The following is a 21,299-nucleotide window of genomic DNA, read 5'->3' as shown; positions in this document are numbered from 1 at the left end:
AATAAAATTTGAAATTGCGCAAAAATTAATAGAACTTTAAAAAAAATCTTAATGTCTTTCAAGTTGTTGCATGAATGATTTGAATTTTTAAGAGGAAATTTTTTAATTTGGTCATAAAGAGTTTCTACGATAGAGTGAGAATTTGAATCTCACCACTAAACCTCGTGCTTCAAAAGTATTCGTACATTCACATTTCAAGTTGTAAAATAATAAAATTAAGACAATTTGTGTGCCAAATATCGTTTGTGGGAATATATTTGGCGATATATTATGTTATTCTTACTTTTACCGCGTTATCTGTTTCATTCTTATGTTTGCTAGCTTTAAAACTAGCATTGTTTGTTGTTAATCATACAGCTTTAAGTTGAGATGACTGGAAGGGAAAAGAAACTTCTCTTGCTGAAAGAAAACTGATGATGAATCTACATAATAACTGTAATTCTTTAAGAAAGATATCACTTGCTATTGGAAGACCACGATCTACAGTGCAGAGTGTTATAGATAGGCATTGCCAACGCAATACTGTTGAAAATATTCCACGAAGTGGACACCCAAAAATACTCAGCAGTAAGTACAGACGTTTACTCGTAAGATTGATTAAGAAAAATTCAAAATTGAGTGCCCCGGCAGTTCAATCAGAACTCCTCAAACAGAGAATTTCGATCTCGGTAAGTACTATACGCCGCACTTTTAACGAATCAGGATTCCATGGTCGAAAAAAGTATCTCGAAAAAAGTTTTTTGTGTCGGAAGTTAATAGAAAGAAACGAATGTTTTTCACCAAACAACATGTTAATAAAAATCCTGATTTCTGAAACAGGGTTATATTCTCGGATGAGAGTAAGTTTAACGTGTTTGGATCTGATGCAAACAAATAGTGTGGCATAAAAAGAATGCAGAGCTACAACCAAAAAATTTGAGTGCGACAGTAAAGCATGGTGGTGGTAACATTCTAGTTTGGGGGTGTATGAGCGCACATGGAGTGGATAAACTGCACATGATTGATGGAATTATGGATCACAAAAAGTACATTGACATTCTAAAAAGTAATTTGAATTCTAGCGCTTCACAAATGGGTCTTCAAACTAACTACATATTTCAACAAGACAACGACCCTAAGCATACAGCTCATAATGCTAAGCTCTGGGTATTATATAACACTCCCGAAAGACTCAATATACCTCCACAATGACCAGACATGAATCCTATTGAACATTTGTGGAGTATTTTAGACGACAAAATCAAAAATCGACAAGTAAAAAATAAAAATCAGCTGAAAACCGCCATATTGGAAGAATTGGCATCAATTACACCAGATATCACAAAGAAGTTAGTAGATTCAATGCCAAGTCGAATGAAAGCAATAATTAAGGCGAAGGGATATCCTTCTAAGTATTAAAATGTGATAAATTATATAATTTTAGAGACATTTCTTAAGTGTACGAATACTTTTGACACAAAAGTTTTGATAATTAATTTCTATTTTTTATATTTTTTTTCTGTAATTGTTTTACAAAAAAAATTTTTTTGATGAAATTGCTCAAAAATAAAGGATACAAGGCCTGGTATCTGTGTTTAATGGCGTAGTATAATAAATAAAATACTATGAAGCGATGACCACTTCAAAATTCGGTGTACGAATACTTTTGACTGCCACTGTATTTTGACTTAATAAACGCACCCTGAAGCATGCGTAAAAGTGGGAAGGATTTTCAAATCCAAGAGAGAACAACAATCTGTGTATTGCTATTGTACAATTCAGTGCCGCGGTGGCCCGATGGTAAAATTATAGCTTCGAGACCCGATTCCACCGAAGAACCGTCGTGCAAGGTGGTTTGGTGTACGTTAAATCCGTCGGGGGAAAACTCCTCCCGCTGGTGGGCTGTGGAAGCTTAGGAAGGGCTGCCAGCTCAGGTGTTGTCCTGGTCGTCTGACCGCTGTTCAAAATTACAAATTGGGTCCCAAAATATCCCTAGTGTTCCTTTAAAACGGAACGTTTTTATATAATTAATACGATAAAATCAGTACTTACTATAGAATCAATAATATAAAATACAAATATTATAAAAATAATACAAAAATTTATATTTCTTACATTTACATAATTAAAAAACCTTTTTTAAACAAGTGCCAAAAATTTATATAAATCGGCAAATACTAATATTTTTTTGTGCATTTTAAACATATTGATGACATTAACTGTCCTTTGCAATTATTCTTCTTTCAATTAAAGGCAAACAATAATGTTTTATTATAAAAAAATGGATTTATCGTTTGATTTCTTATTAATATTGGAGGAAAAATAATCATCTGCTTTTCTTAATTAAGAAATTTGTCATCAGTTTTCTTTCGAAAATTATTCTTTGGCAACAATAAATTTAAATGTATGCCACTGGCTCAGTTTAACCGCACATCATGGACGAACTTAGTCAATAGATTAACGTGGTATTTTTGGCGACCTTTTTGGCGTTCAATCTTTATTATGCGGTAAAGAAAAGTACCCATAGTCGAGTTAAAGCTGAAATGGTGGATTTTTTTTTATTTCAGTGTTTTTAATATATTATACTTTAAGTAACACAGCAGATGTCAAATTAAAGGATCTTGAATATTTACAAAAGATCCAGAAAAACGAGGCCCATTTGAAAAAAATATATATATTCAAAAGAACAAAAAAGCGCGTCTTTCAAGCTATCATTTTCATGTGATGCCGCCATTAATTTTTTCTCCTCCTTCATTTTTATTTATTGAGATTTATTCAAGCTTTTAATACTTTGTCCACCTTTAATCTTTTGTCCAAAAATTTAAAGAAACGAAAATATAATGAAGGTAAAGTTTTATTTCATTTTTTTTTTCGGTTTAGTCTGAAATTCGAAGCAATGCAGCTTTCGGAACAGTCAACACACAGTTTTTAAGTTGCGCGTCTTAATTAAGGATTTGTGTAATTTGATTTATTTTTGTATCTTCAATATTAAATGTTCACCCCTTTCAATTAAATTTCCACCTCTTTGAGCTTAATGGCCCATTTGTGAACTCATCCGAGGTTTTAACATTCCATATGTCTTACAACATATTCCAACAATCTTAATATATATAAATTACGTGTCACGTTGTTTGTCCGCGATGGACTCCTAAACTACTTAACCAATTTTATTCAAATTTGCACACCGTGTGCAGTTTGATCTAACTTAAAAGGTAGGATAGCCCTTTTTTTAAATTTTTTATTAGAATTTTAATTATTAATTAAAAACTAACTTTCCCGCAAAAAAAATCTTTTCATTTTTCCCATCGCCAAATGAGTACGGCTTCAGTTTTTTTCCCCAACAGTCATGAGGCTAGGCTTAAGATTTTTCGGCTGATTATGTGAAACGATTCTATTTATTTTCTTAATGTTTGATGCATTTAAAATTAAACATTGTTAATGAATCGATCTTTCAGATTCATTCTTAAGTACTTTTGAATTAAAATAAAACCGAATAAAGGAAATTAAAAATTTCTAATCTGCATAGCGTTACCCCAACTGGCGTAGAAAAACTCACGCATTTGCGTTACGTTTCGAATCCGAATGTTCGAATTATTTATGATCCTATCCGAAAACGTTTCTCAGGAATAAGATATCATTTTCCACAATTATTTTTTAATGCATACAATAAATTTGATACGTTGCAAAGGATAAAGTATCACGATCTTATGTTTGAATTTTGTATTGGCAATTCTCAGAAATAAGATATTTTATTTGAAAATGATTAATTACAAACGTTTTAACGGGTCACTGATTAATATAACATACTAAAATTCTGCTTTTTTTAATTATAAAGAAGTTTGGAAAAATACTTGGAGGTGCACACTGATAATTATTACTTTTCGTTTTGAATGAATTCCGATTCTTTATCTGACTGTTTACTAAGAAAAATGTTGCACGGCAATAACATTTGTTACCTTCATTGAATTTTCAATTAAATGATTTTATTTCTTTTGTTAAGGATATTAAGGCAATAACACTGCCAATAATAAGTTCCTCTAATCGGATAATAAAAAAATAGTAACTCATTTGTATGCTAAATGAAATTTAATCTTTTTTTATATAAATCATTGAAGATATGATAATAAAAAATGGTTACAATAATCGTTTCAGTTTTTCATTTCTTTACTAATAAACTGCATGTACGTATCAAGTTATGTCAGCTATCATCAACTCAGCTATCATTCACTTCAGCTACAATGCTTATCATTATTTAATAAATGTTTCTGAAACTGATTTCATTTTGTAAATGAATTTTGAATTATTGCAACAGACAAATGTATCATTGACGGAATAAATCTCATGGCAACTTCATGTGTGGAATATAGAACTTAAAAAAAAAAAAAAAAAAAAAAAAAAAATCTTTCCTTTAAGCTGAGGAAGCCATAATCTCTATCACTGAAGTTAGAGGATTTATTATACATCATAAAGGGTTTATACTAAGAAGGAAGGTATTAAGAAGGAACAAATTATTTGTTCATTATTTGACAGTCACAATTATCTGTTAGCTCCAAGCGATTCTAACAGATGGCGATATCTGTTGACTGGATTGAGTAAGTATTCTAACAGATGGCGCTGTGTTAAAAGTGCCAACGTTTCACATAAGCTACAATTTAGTGGCATAACCATCACGTGTTTCTGAGGCTAAAGTATAAGTTAAATTTATTTCGTAGTAAACGCAATACAATGAAATTCTATTGTTCTTACTTTTTCAATTTTTGGTATTAGCAAAGCCGACCACGTGTTATTTAGACTGAACTATAAATTGAATTCATATTATAGTAAAAGTAATACAGTGGAATTCTTCTTGCTTTTTAATTATCAGTGCTTCATTGTTCAACAATCTTTAATTAAAATGCATGTTTAAAACAATCCTTCTTATGGCGAAGTGTTGAAACACTTCGATTACCCATAAACATGCGCGTACAATTCCAAAATGATCCATCAACACAAATATTTTCTGAACAATTACTAGATATTGGGAACGGTAAAATAGAACTGCAACCAAATACGCAATGCATTAAACTGCCAGACAATTTCTGCACTGTTCTTCAGGTAAAAAATGAATTGATTCAGAGTATTTTTCCGGATATACAGAGTAATTACTTGAATCATAACTGGCTCAGTGATCGGGCTATTTTGGCAGCCAAAAATGTTGATGTTGACGAAATTAACTTCCAAATACAACAGTTGTTACCAGGCAATCTGATGTCTTTTAAATCAATCGATACTGTTGTTGATAAAAATGATAGGGTAAATTTTCCAATTGAATTTTTAAATTCACTAGATATACATTCACATAACCTTCGATTAAAGATTGGTTCACCTATTATTCTCCTGCGTAATTTGAATCCACCACGATTATGCAACGGTACGCGTTTGGTCATCAAAAAGATCACCGGAAATATACTTGAAGCTACCATTTTAACTGGAAAGTTTAAAGGAGAAGTGGTCCTGTTGCCACGTATTCCGATGATACCATAAGAATCTACGATACCCTTCAAAATGTTACAGTTTCCAATTCGTTTAGCTTTTGCCATGTCTATAAATAAATCTCAAGGCTAAACAATGTCCATTTGTGATTTAGATTTGGAAAATCCATGTTTTTCTCATGGGCAACTATATGTTGCATGTTCACGTGTAGGAAAACCGTCAAATCTATTTGTGTTATCTAAAGACAGGTTAACCAAAAATATTGTGCATCGATTAGTGCTAAATTAAATTGAAATTAAAAGTATTTATAATTCAAAATAATAAACATTATTGTCAAGGATTTAAAACCATCTGCCCTACCTACTTCATTTATAAGTTTAAGTGTTGCGTGTTTTTTACTAACAACTTTGTAATGTACTCATTTGTTACAAACTTGAATACAAAAAATAAAGAAATTTAAATTTTTTTTTGTATTGATTTTTGCTCAATATCAACGGTAGTAGAAAATCAATCATGGAGGTCCCCATGTTTTTTTACAAATGGCATCTGTGTAAAAAAAGCATGGTGGTCCCCATGACCGTGTTCTCCTACTGTTTCCCTTGAATAGTTTACTACTATGTAATATAACAAAAACCTTAGCCACAGCAACGAGTGGCCGGGTCTGCTAGTATATGTATAAATGTTTGAACTCGGGATGGTTTTTGATTTTAGGGGCCATGGTCGATTCAGAAATGCATAACATTTCCGGAAATCTTCCCATGAGAACCACTGGCAATAGGTGGATTTCCTGTTAGGAATGTGAAAGATATATTTAATAAATGGATCATATTATATGATCACATAAAATTGTTGTGAAATTAAACAAGTTATTTTATTTTAGTTTAGTTATTTTATTTATATTTAAATACTATTCCATCAATAAAATTTATGGTATTTATATACTAAGATAATATTTCTTCCCTTACACAAGAATTTATTTTTGGTCTTGGTTTACACCACGACGACCCGCCTGTAGGAAATGGTGTAAGACCTTGAAGGTCGCCGGGAAGAGAACCATTAATTTATTAAAAGGCTTACAGTCATTGCCAGAATTTGGGCCATAAATAAGGGTATACATTATTGTTCATCTGACAAAAATAAAATATTTAAAATTAAATAGTTAGCAAACCAATTCTGGATACAAGAGACTAAGTTGAAAAGTACATAGAGACAGCACTAACACACATAAGATAAAAATAATATTACAATATCCAAAGGATGGAAGATAGAGTATACTGTACAACAATATCAAACAATGCACCAATATCTAAAATCATATATCTATCCCATTATATAAAGTGAAAAATAGGTGAAGGACACAAATACAATGTGAAAAACAAAGCATATCTAGAATGACAAACCCATAAAATTTTTTCTCTTTCTTTCTAAAAGAAAAAAAAACAAAGAAAACTGATAATGCGGAAAATAAAATAAGAAAGAGAACTGATAATGCGGAAAATAAAATAAGAAAGAGAACTGATAATGCGGAAAATAATCTACCACTTATTACTTACTTCTTTCTCAGACTTTACAAGAAAACGTCAAACAACTTTCAAACAAATTTGGTGCCATTTAATATAAGTTACAATTCCCCAGTTTTTATTTCATATACCAGACGCTGCAAATCCTTTTCAAGATAATTCTTCGCTTGTCGTTTGGCAAGCACACAAATTTCTCAGAGTGACTGTGTTGTACTTATTTGCTACTTATCCTTAAATCATTTTTTTTACTAAAAATAGTTTTAAAATACTGAATCAAGATCCATCTTAGAAATGTTTCTTCATTTTAATTTCAAAGAAACATTTTATTCTTATGATTATAAATTGAATGAATTTCCATGTTATTTCATACCTGAAAAAATTAATGATTCATTGTGAAGTATTTGCTGCTGTTTTGAATAATTACTTTTACTTATTGCAGAATCACTTTTGAGCACCATGTTAATTGATAGGATATACGACTTTATCTGGTTGAACCGTAAGTTTCAATAATAATGTCAATTTTTGTCTTGATTTTTCACAGTTTTTATTAGTAATCTATTAGAATGTCTTTTATAAACGTGAACTAATATATTTTATCTGACTATCTTTTATTTATCAATAGCTCAAGAAACAAATAAAATGTATATTCAAATTTTGCCTTTTGTTCTTAATGCATCTTTCAGACTTAATGCTATCTATATATTTGTTTGACATGTTAAGCTTCTTTTTGTAATGAAAAGTTCGTTCAAAAGATAGATTGCTAAATCAAAGCTATTAAATTTGTACTCAAAGTTTTTAGCAAAATCTTCGAAGCATTTTATTACATATAATCCCCTTTCACTCCTGTTTACAATTTTTAAAATTATCTTTTCTTTCATACTAACTTTATTTGCGCTAAAAATTTTCAATAATTTTAATAAATATTTCAAAATATTTTAGACGTACTTTACAGCAATGCTTTACACTTAAGAGCCAAACCATTATGACCACCTACTCAATACAGCGTGTCGCTATCTCTGGCTCGCAGGATGGCTGCAATTCCCTTTCGCATAGATGCCGCAAGTCCTTAGTAGATCACCGGAGACAAATTGCACCAAATGTCTACGAAGCGGTCACACAAATTCAAGTGTTTGATATATGGTGCTTGTATGAGCTGCCTTTCCAAAAATTGCTCATGTGCTCTATCGGATTAATATCCAATCGAACAGCGAATTTATCGGATTTTAATGAGATAAAGCATCGAGGTAGGTTGTCTGGACATTAATTAGATTTATTCACTATGCACCTCGAGCCACTCCAACAAAATTAGTGCCTTGTGATATAGTGCTTTATTCTGCTGGAAAATTTCTAATTTGGAGGACAGACGTCTTGTAAGGGTACAACTGATCTGCAATTGGTTCAGATTGTCGACAGCTTTCAATGTTTATTTTATTACAGCTCCAGGTTCCAGAGTCGCCTAAAGCATAATACTATTCCGCAAAGCCTTTTCACCACCAACCTGTGTATTATCTGCTGTACATGAGAAAAGCAACTGTTCACTTGGAAGACGGCATACACTGACACGACCATCAACGCAATGAAAGAGAAATCGTGATTCATCCATGCAGGCAACTCTTTTTCACTTATCGATGGTCCAGTTTCGATGTTTCCGGGCCCACTGTATGCGTAGTTAACGATGACGCTTGTTCAGAAGAACACGAGTGGGGCGAGTCCTGCTCAGTCCCATATTGAACAGCATCTGCTGAACTGCATTCGAAACACATTCACTTCGAACTGTGTCATTCGAAACACACACTTGCAATTCAATACAACGCTCGTTAGTGAGTTGTATTGAACTGCCAACTAAATCACTGTCTGGGGACGATTTTGCTTTACCCAGCTTCACAGTCTCCGCCGTCTTTTTTCTTCGTTGATTCCTGGATGTTAACACTTTGGCGTCTACTGTAGGTTTCAGTATCATTTATCCAATTTGCATAAATGTTAACAACGGCAGCTCGTGAACAACCAACCAATCGTGCAGTTTCGGAAATACTCGATCCGAGTCTCTAGGCCATTACAATCTGTTCTCCATCAAATTCGCTTACATCAGCAACCTTTCACATCCCTCACACAAGTGTAGTGCAAGAATGCTTCCTTACATTCTCAACAGCAATAAAATGTCATTCCCTCTTAATCACACGCTCTCCACTTCATTCAGACGAGTTCACCAGGCGAGATAATAATCATAAAGTTTTGGCTCTTCAGTGTATATTGTCTCGTTGGTATTTATACATTTCTTTTTCAAACAGCCTCTTAGCCATCATTAAGAGCTACTTTTCACTAGAAACAGAAAGATGATGAATCGATCTTAAGACATTATAATATTGCAATGTTCGGGAAAAGGATTCGAGACTTCTTTATATTAAAATTAGAAATACCAAGAAAGATGAATTACTTTTCATACCCAAACAAAACATTGGATTAAATGTAAATTATTTTTTGATAGTCAATTATCTTTTTTATTTAATTCCTGCGTAAATTTATACTAAAGCTAAACAAATCAAATTTAATGAGAAGTATCGAATACCGGCGTCTTCTAAGGAAAATTGAAAAGAATATTAACCGATTTCAAAAGTATGCGGATAAATCAGTAAAATAAAATAATTCAAATCTAATGAAACGGAAAAGTATTTGAAATTTTTTATAAAGGTACGAAGGCATAGAAAGCATAATTTTTCTAGCATTTCTTATTTTTTCCTCAGGTGTATCGTCTTAAAGCACATTTTTTTTAAGCACAATAGATAACAGAAATTAATCAGCAGCTATATTTTCGAAAATTTAACTTCATTTAACCGATTCTAAATATAAAATATTCTTTTTTAAAAACTTTATAATCCCTTATTTAATTCAAATTGTTTATTTATAAAATTGAAAACCAGGAATGTACTAGTTAATTAACCTGTGAAATCTGGTTTCCGTAAAACAGATATCAGCGATATGCTCAGGGTATCACTTTCTCTTAATTTCTCGAAGGATTAACTTGTAAGATTACAAAGTACTTGTAAGTTTTACAAAAGTCCGTCATGAGCTGAATTTGGCCAAAATCGAAATGTTTTGATGCGGCCCCGTCAAAATAAAAAATAAACGATATTTGTACAAAAATTGTGAGTAAAAATATCGGTTTTATTAGACCTAAGACTGCTGTATTCAATTAATTCCTTAGTATATCTATTAGTCTTCGTGTGCCTAATTTCTTTAGTGTCAAACACTCTTTTCCCTCTTCTGCCTTTATTTTCTGTCAGCTAATCTTCGAACCAAATGGCAGAGTTCTCTAGCTGCTGTCATTCTATTTACTTCTCGTTTCTGTTTAACAATTAAAATCCCAAGGATTGAACGTGCAGCGCAATCTTTTAAACGGATAGACCCCAGTATAACAACCTGACTTGTGGCTATCCTCCTACTGCAGCGTCTAAGAAGTATCAATCGAAACACTCGCTTTCTAGGGTTTACGTTAAGCTTGGTTATTTCCATAAGGATGACTTTGCTTATAATTGTCTGCTAATATTACGGAAACTTCGAGGTTGAGAATGATTGAAGTTAGTTACTGTCATCCTTTCCTATAGCCCCTTCCAAGGCGATCCATAGAACTTGTATTTTTTAAATTAAATTTGAAACAATATATTCGTGTTAGTAACATGTGAATTCTTTTATAGCTATAGGAATATATTTGAACGAAAATGAGTATCAATGTTATTGCATATTGGTTGTATACCTCCTTTTCGTGATGTGGCTCGGCCCTTTCTGGATGAGAACCCGGAAGCCGTTCGACTTAAAAATACCAATGATCGTGTACAATCTTTTTACGTCAGCCTTCAATTTAATTTTGGTGTATCAAGTGAGTATGAACGCAATGATTCTATTTTGACTACTAAGAGTATATGCTTAATGTTCAGTGGAAATTTTCAATTTCAATTCGTAGGATATGATCCCGTTAATAGGATATAATTGTGTTAATGTTCCTGGGTTATGTCCATTTTAATATTCGTAGAATATGTAAATGTCCATAGAATATGTTCCAGTAGATGTTAATGTTCATATTCATAGGTTATGTTCATGCTCATTCTCATAAGATATGTTTCTGTTAAAATTAATACGCTATGTTGATATTAATATGTGTATATATTATTGTTTAGCGGATGTGTTCGTGTTAATGTTCAAATAATATGTTAATTTTAATAAGATATGCGAATTTTGTTGAGAGGTAAAAGTTTATAGCATGTGTTTATGATAATGATCATAGGATAATGCCAGTGATGGTAGGGTTCACAGCATAGATTCACAAGACGATGGAATTATCAGTTCTGCTTTATTCCATCCTTACATTTCTTCTTGATATGGAATTGTCTTAGAGGAAAAGCTTCTACTTACATTAAGCGATAGATTTATGAATGATGTACAATAAGGCGCATCAAATTTTTATAACGTTTAAGATCATTTTATATTCCGGCAGCAGAATGGTGGTACTCTGTAAAATTTCTTTTTATTAATCCAATGTTCCAACCGGTACCTCAGAAACATGAAGCAAGCTTCAGCTTAAATTCTTCGATTAACGCTTGGCAAGAACATTCCATTCTTCAATCCATCCACAACTGTGGCGCAAAACGACCATTAAAAAAGTTGCGTGGAAAAGGACGTGTTGGAAGTTACAAAAACAATTCCAGTTTTTATAGACTTGCCCACTGGATTTCGGTTTGGACATGGACTGACCATTAAACAATGGGTTTAAAAATATTGCATTTAACATTCAGAATATAATAGGATAATATTTTGAAAAATACTAATTATAAATTATACGAAACATTTTCAACTACTTTACTATTTTATACAATGGGATTCTCCTTTTGTTATTGTAGAAGAAAAGCTCAAAATATCGCAGTGCAACACCCATGAATGTGCAGCGACATGTTGTAACACATATGCTTCTTGATCCATTTAAATGTTTTTAAAATCCTTTTTCCGACTTTTTCTCCTTTCAGCTGTACAAAACGCTTTCAGGTAACTGGGATGTGAGATGTCAAAGAGGTACTCCAGAGTATCTTCAAAGGGTTCAGGTAAGATTTTGAAAAGTATGAAATTTTTTTCTTGTCTATTATTAAAGCTACATTCATTTTTATTTTGTATCATAAAACTAAACAATGAGAAAGTAATGTAAACGTTCAAAAATTAGAATTCCAGATTTTGAAGAATTTTCACATCTCAGAGCTTCCAGATTAAACGCGTTATAATTTTAAAAAAAAAATTACTGTTGCTTGTGGCACTTGTCATAGACCAGCCCACTGACGAAGTCACCGATTTTAAGCGTCTCTTGTTTCAATAGCGTAATCTAAAGCATCTAAAAGGCTTAGCTACTCAAACGTCATAGCTAGGGATTGAAATATCGGACCAAAATTTCAATACCGGTATTAGTTATTTTTAGATCTTAATACCGGGATACCGGTTTTAATACCGGTATTAGAAATTTTAGAAAAGGGAAGAAAATACAGGTGTTTCTTTTTTTTTATTTGCCAGTTTTATTAGAGAGTGTAAATATCACAAAAAATAATTTGTAACTTATAAATTATAAATACTTTTTCCAAGTATTTACCTCTAAATCCGTCATCTTCAAATAAATCGATTTCTCGTGGATGGTTTTGGATATAGCTGATTTCTGTATTGCATTTTGGTTCGTTGAAATTTTTTTATTTATCGCTAATTCTAATTTTTATTCAAGAGACAAATCCTTTTCACTATTGACATTAGTGTCATCATAATCTTCGATAACTTAACTGAATTCTTCTGAATGTGGATAGGTTTGTGGGTAAGAAATTTTAAGAAAATTTATTTAAACTTAATCAGATTTGAATTGGTTATTTTCTTTTATTTTTCATTTTCATTTTTAAAATAATTATAATTTTGTAAATATACCATAAGACATTTTCTATTTCGGTATGCCCTTTCTTCTGTGCGATTTTTCAATGTAATATATAATTCTTCAGATAGTGATGTGTGCTGTTCTTTCAGTGGCTGCAACATGAAATGTATTGTTGCATTAGCTGTTAATAAATGAGAATCTCTCCGACCTAATGCCTTAACAGCCAGTTGGAAGTAGAGCTGATACAGTTCTGGATAATAAGTCGAATTCACTATCTGAAAAATTCATTTACAGGTTGAAGTCGATTATTGCTTTTTGGATTGGATTTCTCAGTTTCAAAAATAGTTCCATCATTAGGAGTAAACTGTTTCAACGTGTTTTAGAATTTAATATTAACATATATTCTGTTTTATTTTCAGTTAGTATATATTTTATTGATATGTCATTTTTTATAGGGGAACGTTTAAATATCTGAACATTTTTTCGAACTTTATAAATTATGGGAAGCAATTCTTGATGGGTTAATATTTCATCCTCATTAGCAATATCTTCAACAATTACATTGTCATTATCTTCATTGTCAATATCACTCTTACTCTTACTCTCTTCAAAGTTGGAATCCGAAGCTTCTATATCCACAGTATTTGGATTCTTCTCTTCTTTATTTTTTGGTATAATGCATCTATTACTCCTAATTGAATTTCATGTGCATAACACAATTGCTGATTTGCACCAAACAACTTTCCAACTTTTTTTCATAACTGTTATCAGTCGTTATGGATACAATATCTTCTTCCAGTTATAATCCATGTTTCACTAATTTAGATTTAAGCAATTAATTAAACCATTCATTAGCTAATTAATTTCGCCCGTTAGGGAGACATAAAAAAATCCTATACTATTGTGCCATGTTCGCGATCCCTGAACATATAGTGGAGACAATTTTTAAAATTTTTAGCAAATACCGAAAAACCGGTATTTAAGCTTGTGAATACCGGTATTACAAAATTGTACAAATGGCTCCAAATACCGGTATTCGGTATACCGGTATTGCAATCCCTAGTCATAGCCCTTTTCACGGTTCAGACTTCATTCACTCATCTATACTTCGTAATTTAGACCTGAATCAGAGAACGAACATCTCTTTTCCAGTATTCCTAGTGGCATTTTCCCCGACTTGGTGAACTTTGTGGCTACAAGAGTTTTATACGTGCACCAGCCACTATGTACACGGAGTGTCTTCAGGTGGCGGGGCTCGAACTCACAACCCAAGAGATGCGAATTCAACGCCTTACCAAACAGGCTATCCCATCCTTTTTAAATTTTTAAAACCTGAACAGGAATGAATCAAAAGCAAAGTAATGTGTTAAATAATATTCTCGTCCAATCGGAATTTCTCCATAAATTTTAATGAATATTTCACCTCAAAGAGTTGCATGGATACTATGAGCTGTCACAAAACAGCAATTATTGGCCCACGCACACACCCTCCTGAAGGGAAGTACGTTCCATTATTGGCGATAAATTCAACACCATTCTTTCATCCAAAAAAAAAACGATAACCATCATATTGAATGGAATCCACTTCCCCCTTTTCATGAGTTTGGATCAAGAATAAACAAATTACTGATAGGAGAATTGAAGAATTTTTTTTTTTTTTTTTTTTTTTTTACCACCATTGATGTCAAACTGATAAGTTTATGGGTCAGCTTTTAGTGGCATATGATTGACGCTATGCTTTAGATTAACGTCAAACGTAAAGGCGCAAGTCACCTAACATTCATACTCTTTTCACCTTACTAGGAATGTCTGAGTGGATGACCTTTGGGTTTTATTACCCGATGATAGAAGGTTCGGGATCAATACTCTTTAACATCGGAAATGTATGAAGGTTTAGCGTACATCAATTCTTTTCGTTAGTATGGCATAGAAACCTCAAAAACAAGATGCTGGAGCAAATGTTTTGCTAATCACTCAACTAAGTTTTTAAAAATTGCTAGGTCCATTTCGAATTAAAACTCTATTCCCAATTAAATTACTCCCAAATTCCCAAAAAATTTCCAATTAAATTACTTTAAAATATATACAACTTTGCCTAACACTATTGTGCACAAACGCGTAATTGTTTTATATTAAACTCGCCAATTTGTTCGTTCAGATTATTGACTTTTTAAGGTGTTGATGGATTAATATGGATTTTTTTAAAATTTCGCCTTGTCGTTTGATGCGATTAAAAACATGAATTCAATGAATTTATTTTCTGCAAATTAAAAATGACGAAAAAATAACAGAAGTGAAAGTTCTTCTACTGAGATAGTAATTAGTAATAGGGTAAATTTCCTTAATAGTGACGTTGTCGTTTTTGTCCAATTTTTCAAAGAACCGAGTGGCCAATTTCTTATGAAAGTCGTTAAGTGCTGACACATTTAGCCTTCTTGATTATCATTACTTCGGCAAATGCGGCATGTTGCTATTTTGAATAACCGCCATATTTTGTAGTCTGTGCAGTGATTTAATCTGGGTTTTGCAGCAATTGTCCATATGGAGTGTTGTACAGTATATTAAAGACAGCATTGGGTAATGGATGAGATTTTTTTTCTTGAGAGTTTCGATTTGAAGCTAAGAATTTTAAATAATTTCGCTTCTTCTCCTTTATAATTGGTTTTAATTTTTTGGCTATGTTTTTTAAAGTAAAGTGACTGTTAAGTATAGCAAGTGTAACAAGTTAAAGCCTCCCAGTTTTTTTTTTTTTTTATGGTTTATATACTTGAAATGATTGATTTGATTTGATTTAGTGGAGTTTTGTGGCGCAAAAGCCATTTTTGATTATGCTGCGCCAAACGTTTGGTATTGATTGTAACATTGTTAATAAACTGAAACATAATCATAAGCTAATCATAATAATAATATATAATCATAAACTTCGTAATATTTGTCATGATTTGTCAATGTTTATGTAAACAGAAAAAAAACAACAACTTATAATTGAACCATTTTTAATTAGATCAAATGGTAAAAACCGATCATTTTTAAGAATGTGAAAAGATTTGGATGATTCATTTTATGAAGAATGTCTTTCAAAATGATAGAGGAAGACTGAAAGCAACGGGTGCGTTGTGAAATGAATTGTGGGCAATCAGTTAGAATATGTTGAACTGACAATGGGCATTGGCATTCTGTACACTGAGGGGCGGGTTCTCCCAGCAAGAAATGCTTGTGCGTGAGTAGAGTGTGACCTATTCTTAAACGAGTAAGAGTTGTATCATTCTTTCTGTTAGGTAGACTGGGCCAGTGATCAATAATGTGTTTAATTGAATGGAGTTTATTTGTATTCTAGAAGTCCCATTGACTTTGCCATTTTGAGTGGAGCTTGATTTTAACATATTTTTTTATATCATTGAAAGGGACAGGACAATTTAAAACAGAAGTGGCATATTTTGCTAAACTGTCAGCTTGTTCATTGCCAGCTATCCCGACATGAGAGGGAACCCAGCAAAGGAGAATAGAGAATCCTTGATATGTAAGATGTTCGTGCAGTTCGAGAATATTAAAGGTCAAAGGGTGACTTAAGTGATGTAGCAATGTCAGTGACTCAAGGACACTTAAGGAATCTGAATATATGATATAATTATCAGGAGGACTATTAGAAAGTAGAGATAAAGCATGAAGAATAGCAGTGGCCTCAGCAGTAAAGACAGAGCATGATGGATGAAGTTGGAATGAGATACTGGAATTGATAAAAACACATGCAAAAGAAATATTAGAAGAGCATTTTGAACCGTCTGTAAAAATAGAATAAAATTCATATATTCTTCCCTGTGGTGCGCAAAAAGTTGTTGGTAAGCTGTAGGAGTCGTATTAGATTTGTCAAAAGTTTTGAATGGATTTAGATACGTTATACCATATGATTTCCATGGGATGAGATGATGTTTTAAAATCGGCATAACATGAATATTAGTCATACCTAAGCTATTGAGAATGTTTGTAGCTCTTGAGAAAAATGAAGGAATTATTGTTGGTCTAGCATTTTGCAAGCAATGTATGAAACGACTTTGTTTGTAGTTAAAAAATGGATGTGATGGAAGAGATGAAATTTTAAAATAATAGTGAAGCGTCAAAACTTTCCTTCTGTGATGTAGAGAAGGCTCACAACACTCAACGCACAAGCTTTCGACAGGAGAAGTGCGAAAGGCCCCACTGCAAAGTCTGAGAGCTGAATGATGAACAGGGTCCAATCTTTTTAGCACACTTTGTTTTGCGGAACCATAAACCACACATCCATAATCGATCTTAGAGAGTATGGCTGTTCTGTAGACTCGAAGTAATGATGTTCTGGAAGCCCCCCAAGACGTATTTGAAAGGACTTTCAAGATGTTCAAAGCTCTTTAAAGTTTCTTACGTAGATGTAAAATATGAGGACGGAAAGTAAGTTTTTTATCAAAAATCAATCCTAGGAATTTAACCTCATTTACAACACTGATGGGTTGACCGTCCATCTTAATCTCAGGTTCCGGATGAAGTCGTCGCTTACGACAAAAGTGCACACATGTGGTTTTAGATGTAGAAAAATTAAATCCTTTAAAGTTGGACCATTTTTGTATCTTATTTACTGCTAACTGCAGTTGTCTTTCAATAAAACTCATATTATCCCCTGTACATGAAATGCACAAGTCGTCAACATAAAGAAAACCTTTCACAGAAGTTGGAAGATGATTCAAAATATCGTTTATTTTTAAAGCAAAGAGTGTTACGCTGAGAACACTGCCCTGAGGTACGCTTTCCTCTTGAATAAAATAGTCGGATAACTGATCTCCAATTCTGACTCTAAATTTTCTAAGTTCTAAAAATTTTTGTATGAAAAGGGGCAGGTTACCACGTAGATTACAGTTATAGAGATCGCGAAGAATGCCCAATCGCCAAGCGCGATCATAGGCTTTGTTCAATATCGAAGAAGATAGATACTGTGTGCTGTCTACGAATAAAAGAATTACGTATTTCAGTCTCCAAAGCAAACAAATTATCAGTTGTGGAGCGTCCCTGTCTAAACCCGCTCTGAAAGGGGCTAAAAACTTTATTGGTTTCCAAATAATAAATTAGACGCTTATTAACCATTTTTTCAAGGAGTTTACAAAGGCAGCTAGTGAGAGCAATGGGTCGGTAGTTGCAAGGATTTGACGGTTCTTTTCCTGGTTTGAGAATTGGCACTATAATAGCATGTTGCCATGAGGAGGGAAAAGAGTGTTCATTCCAAATTCTGTTATAAAGCAATAATAAATTGTGCAAAGATGTATTAGAAAGATGATTTATCATAATGTAACTAATGTTGTCAGGACCTGGAGAGGTTTTATTCATTTGGGAAAGACACTGTTTTAGTTCAAATAACGTGAAATCTGTGTTGGGGCGTAAAAGGAAGCGTTAAAATTAAGTGTTTGCTTTTCTGCTGCACTTTTGTGATGTGAAAAAAGAGTAGAATAATTATTGCTATTTGAGGTATGAGCTAATGCAGATGCAATACAGTTAGCGATATCTTGTAGAAATGAAACTGGAAGTCCATTATTGTACAATATTTTGATATTTGAAGATTTAAATATGCCGCATGTGTTTTCCACTCTTTCCCATAACTTTTTACTGGATATAGAGGAGTGTATACTGCTGATATATTGTTTCCATGATTCTCGTTTACTGCGCCGTTGTATCCTTCTTGAATAAGCCTTAGCTTGCTTATAACTGACCAAATTCGAAGTTGTTGGACTGCGTCGAAAAAGGTCCCAAGCTTTCCGTTGTCTCTTGTATGCTTTTCGGCAATCATCATTCCACCAAACCTTCCTATGTTTTCTGAAATTATTTGAGATTTTAGGTATTGAATTATCGGCTGCGGCAATTAAGATATCGGTGATATTTTTAACTGCAGCATCTATACTATTATTAATTACTATTTCCTTTTTTATGTTTGCCATAGATTGAAATTTAAACCAATTTGCTGCTTTAAAATGATATCTTGAAGTGTGACTGGCAGATGGGGTTTGTCGTCTGTTATCAGATATAATCAAAGGAAAATGATAGCTATTGTGAAGGTACTTGTCAACTTGTAAGGAAAAATAGGGCATGAGGGGTGGACTGCATATAACAAGATCAACAGAGTGAAACGTTCTGGTCGGTTCATGAAAATAAGTGCATTGATCGTTATTTAATAAACAGAGATTGAAATCATTTAAAATCTTTTCAATCTGTAAGCCTCGGGTATTAACATCTTCATTACCCCAGAGTGGACTGTGACCATTCATGTCACCTAGGACGATAAAGGGTTCAGGAAGTTGAGAATTTGTATTGTACTAATGCACAGTAAAATATTTCAGAGCAATTTTTATTTAATATAAGGGACATAAACATTAAATTATGAAGAATAAATTTAAAATTTCTGTTTTTTACACCTAATAATGGAACGATTTTTGAAACTGAGAAATCCAATCCAAAAAACAATAATCGACTTAAATCTGTAAATTAATTTTTGAGATAGTGAATTCGACTTAATATCCAGAACTATATCCGCTCTACTTCCAATAAAACTGACTATTGATGCATTATGTCGGAGAGATTCTCATTTATTAACAGCTAATGCAACAATAAATTTCCTGTTGCAGTCCGTGAAACAGCAGCACCCATCACTATCTGAAGAATTATATATTAAATTGAAAAATCACACAGAAGAAAGGCATACCGAAATAGAAAATGTCTTATGGTATTTAAATAATTATAATTATTATTAAAATGAAAAAGAAGAAAAGAAACTAAACAATTCAAATCTGATTCAGTTTAGAGTAAATTTTTTAAAAAAATTTTACCTACAAACCTATCCACATTTAGAAGAATTGGGTTCGGTTATCGAAGATTATGATGACACTAATGTCGATAGTGAAAAGGAATTGTCTGTTGAACAAAAATTAGAATTAATGATAAATACAAAAATTTCAACGAACCAAAATACAATACAGAAATCAGCTATATCCAAAACCGTCCGACGAGAAATCGATTTATTTGAAGATGAGGGATTTAGAGGTAAATACTTGGAAAAAGTATATCGCGCATTGCTAACAGTATCATCAATTAGAGTAGATGCCGAAAGAGTGTTTTCGACAGGTGGTAATGTTTGCACAAAATTACGTTCCAGCCTTAATGACAGTGCAATTAATGCATTATGTTTATAAGATCACATTTCAAAATTTTGTAATAGTACCACAGACTGAATAGTGATATTTACACTTTTTTGTGATTTAATAAAGTAAGATGTTCCTTTACTTTTTTGTGATTCTTTATATACTGTTATAATTTATAAGTTATAGATTATTTTTCGTAATATTTGCACTCTTTATTAAAACTGGAAAGTTAAACAAAGAAACGCCTGTGTTTTCTTTCTTTTCCTAAAATTTCTACTACCGGTATTAAGATCTGAAAAATACCGAATACCGGTATTGAATGTTTTGTCCAATATTGCAATCCCTATATATAATGATTTTGCAATGTTTATTGCTTCAAAAAAGGGAGGCGGGAGGGATACTTTAAAAGAGAATTGGAATACTGCGCACCTTACTATGAAACTTCTAAAGAGTTCAGTTATTCTTCTTCTCCAAAAGAGAAAAAAATCAGCATTATTCGAAAAAATTAAAATTTTATCGTTAAACTAGTTCTTAAACAATAAAAAAAAATCTTTTCACTTCGCAATAGTTTCATTTTTTTTTAACTACAGAAATATTTTTGTTTGTATAAATTATATATAAATACTTCATTTTAAAGATACCAATCACATTTTTTTTTTCATAAAAAGTTAACTATAAGAAATGCATACTTGGTCTGGATCTACCCCACGACGACCGGCCTACCTGAGAGGGTGTAAGACCTTGGAGGTCGCCGGAGAGAGAACCATTAATTTATTAAAAGGTTTACAGTCATCGCCAGAATGTGGGCCGTAAATAAGGGTATACATTGACTAAAATTGACAAAAATAAATTCATTTGACTAAAATAAAATATTTAAAATTAAATAGTTAGCAAACCTATTCTGGATATAGGAGATTAAGTTGAAAAGTACATAGAGAAGGGAGTAACGCGCATAAGCATATAAAAAATATCACAATGTCCAAAGATGGAATATAGAGTAGATATAGTACAGTGGACATAGTTATATAACAATATCAAACTATGTACCAATATCAAAAATCACATATCTATTCATTATATTAGGTGAAAAATAGGTGAACGACACAAATACAAAGTGGAAATAGAAAACATATCTAGAATGATAAACACATAAAAAAAGTATTACTAGAAGGTAAATCAAGAATATGTGCAGAAACGTACAGTTTTTAATAGCTATAATCCTACATAAAAAAAAAAAAAAAAATAGAAGCTGTGCCAGAATAATTGCATAAATAAAGAATCCAT

General features: G+C 32.3%; 1 protein-coding gene across 1 annotated transcript in view; it reads left to right on the top strand.

Moving 5' to 3' along the window:
• Positions 1–21,299, top strand: part of LOC129961729 (elongation of very long chain fatty acids protein 4-like) — a 66,470-nt gene that overhangs the window by 18,788 nt on the left and 26,383 nt on the right. Inside the window, exons 2-4 of the mRNA XM_056075277.1 lie at positions 7,411–7,467; positions 10,664–10,845; positions 11,987–12,061. Of these exons, the coding sequence (XP_055931252.1) occupies positions 7,428–7,467; positions 10,664–10,845; positions 11,987–12,061 (297 nt within the window). The 5' untranslated portion in view covers positions 7,411–7,427. The remainder of the gene's footprint in view (positions 1–7,410; positions 7,468–10,663; positions 10,846–11,986; positions 12,062–21,299) is intronic.

This window comes from Argiope bruennichi, chromosome 2 (assembly GCF_947563725.1).
Source record: "Argiope bruennichi chromosome 2, qqArgBrue1.1, whole genome shotgun sequence".
Classification (NCBI taxonomy): domain Eukaryota; kingdom Metazoa; phylum Arthropoda; class Arachnida; order Araneae; family Araneidae; genus Argiope; species Argiope bruennichi.
Note: the sequence above shows the minus strand (reverse complement) of the source record. Positions and strands in the feature narration are given on the sequence as shown.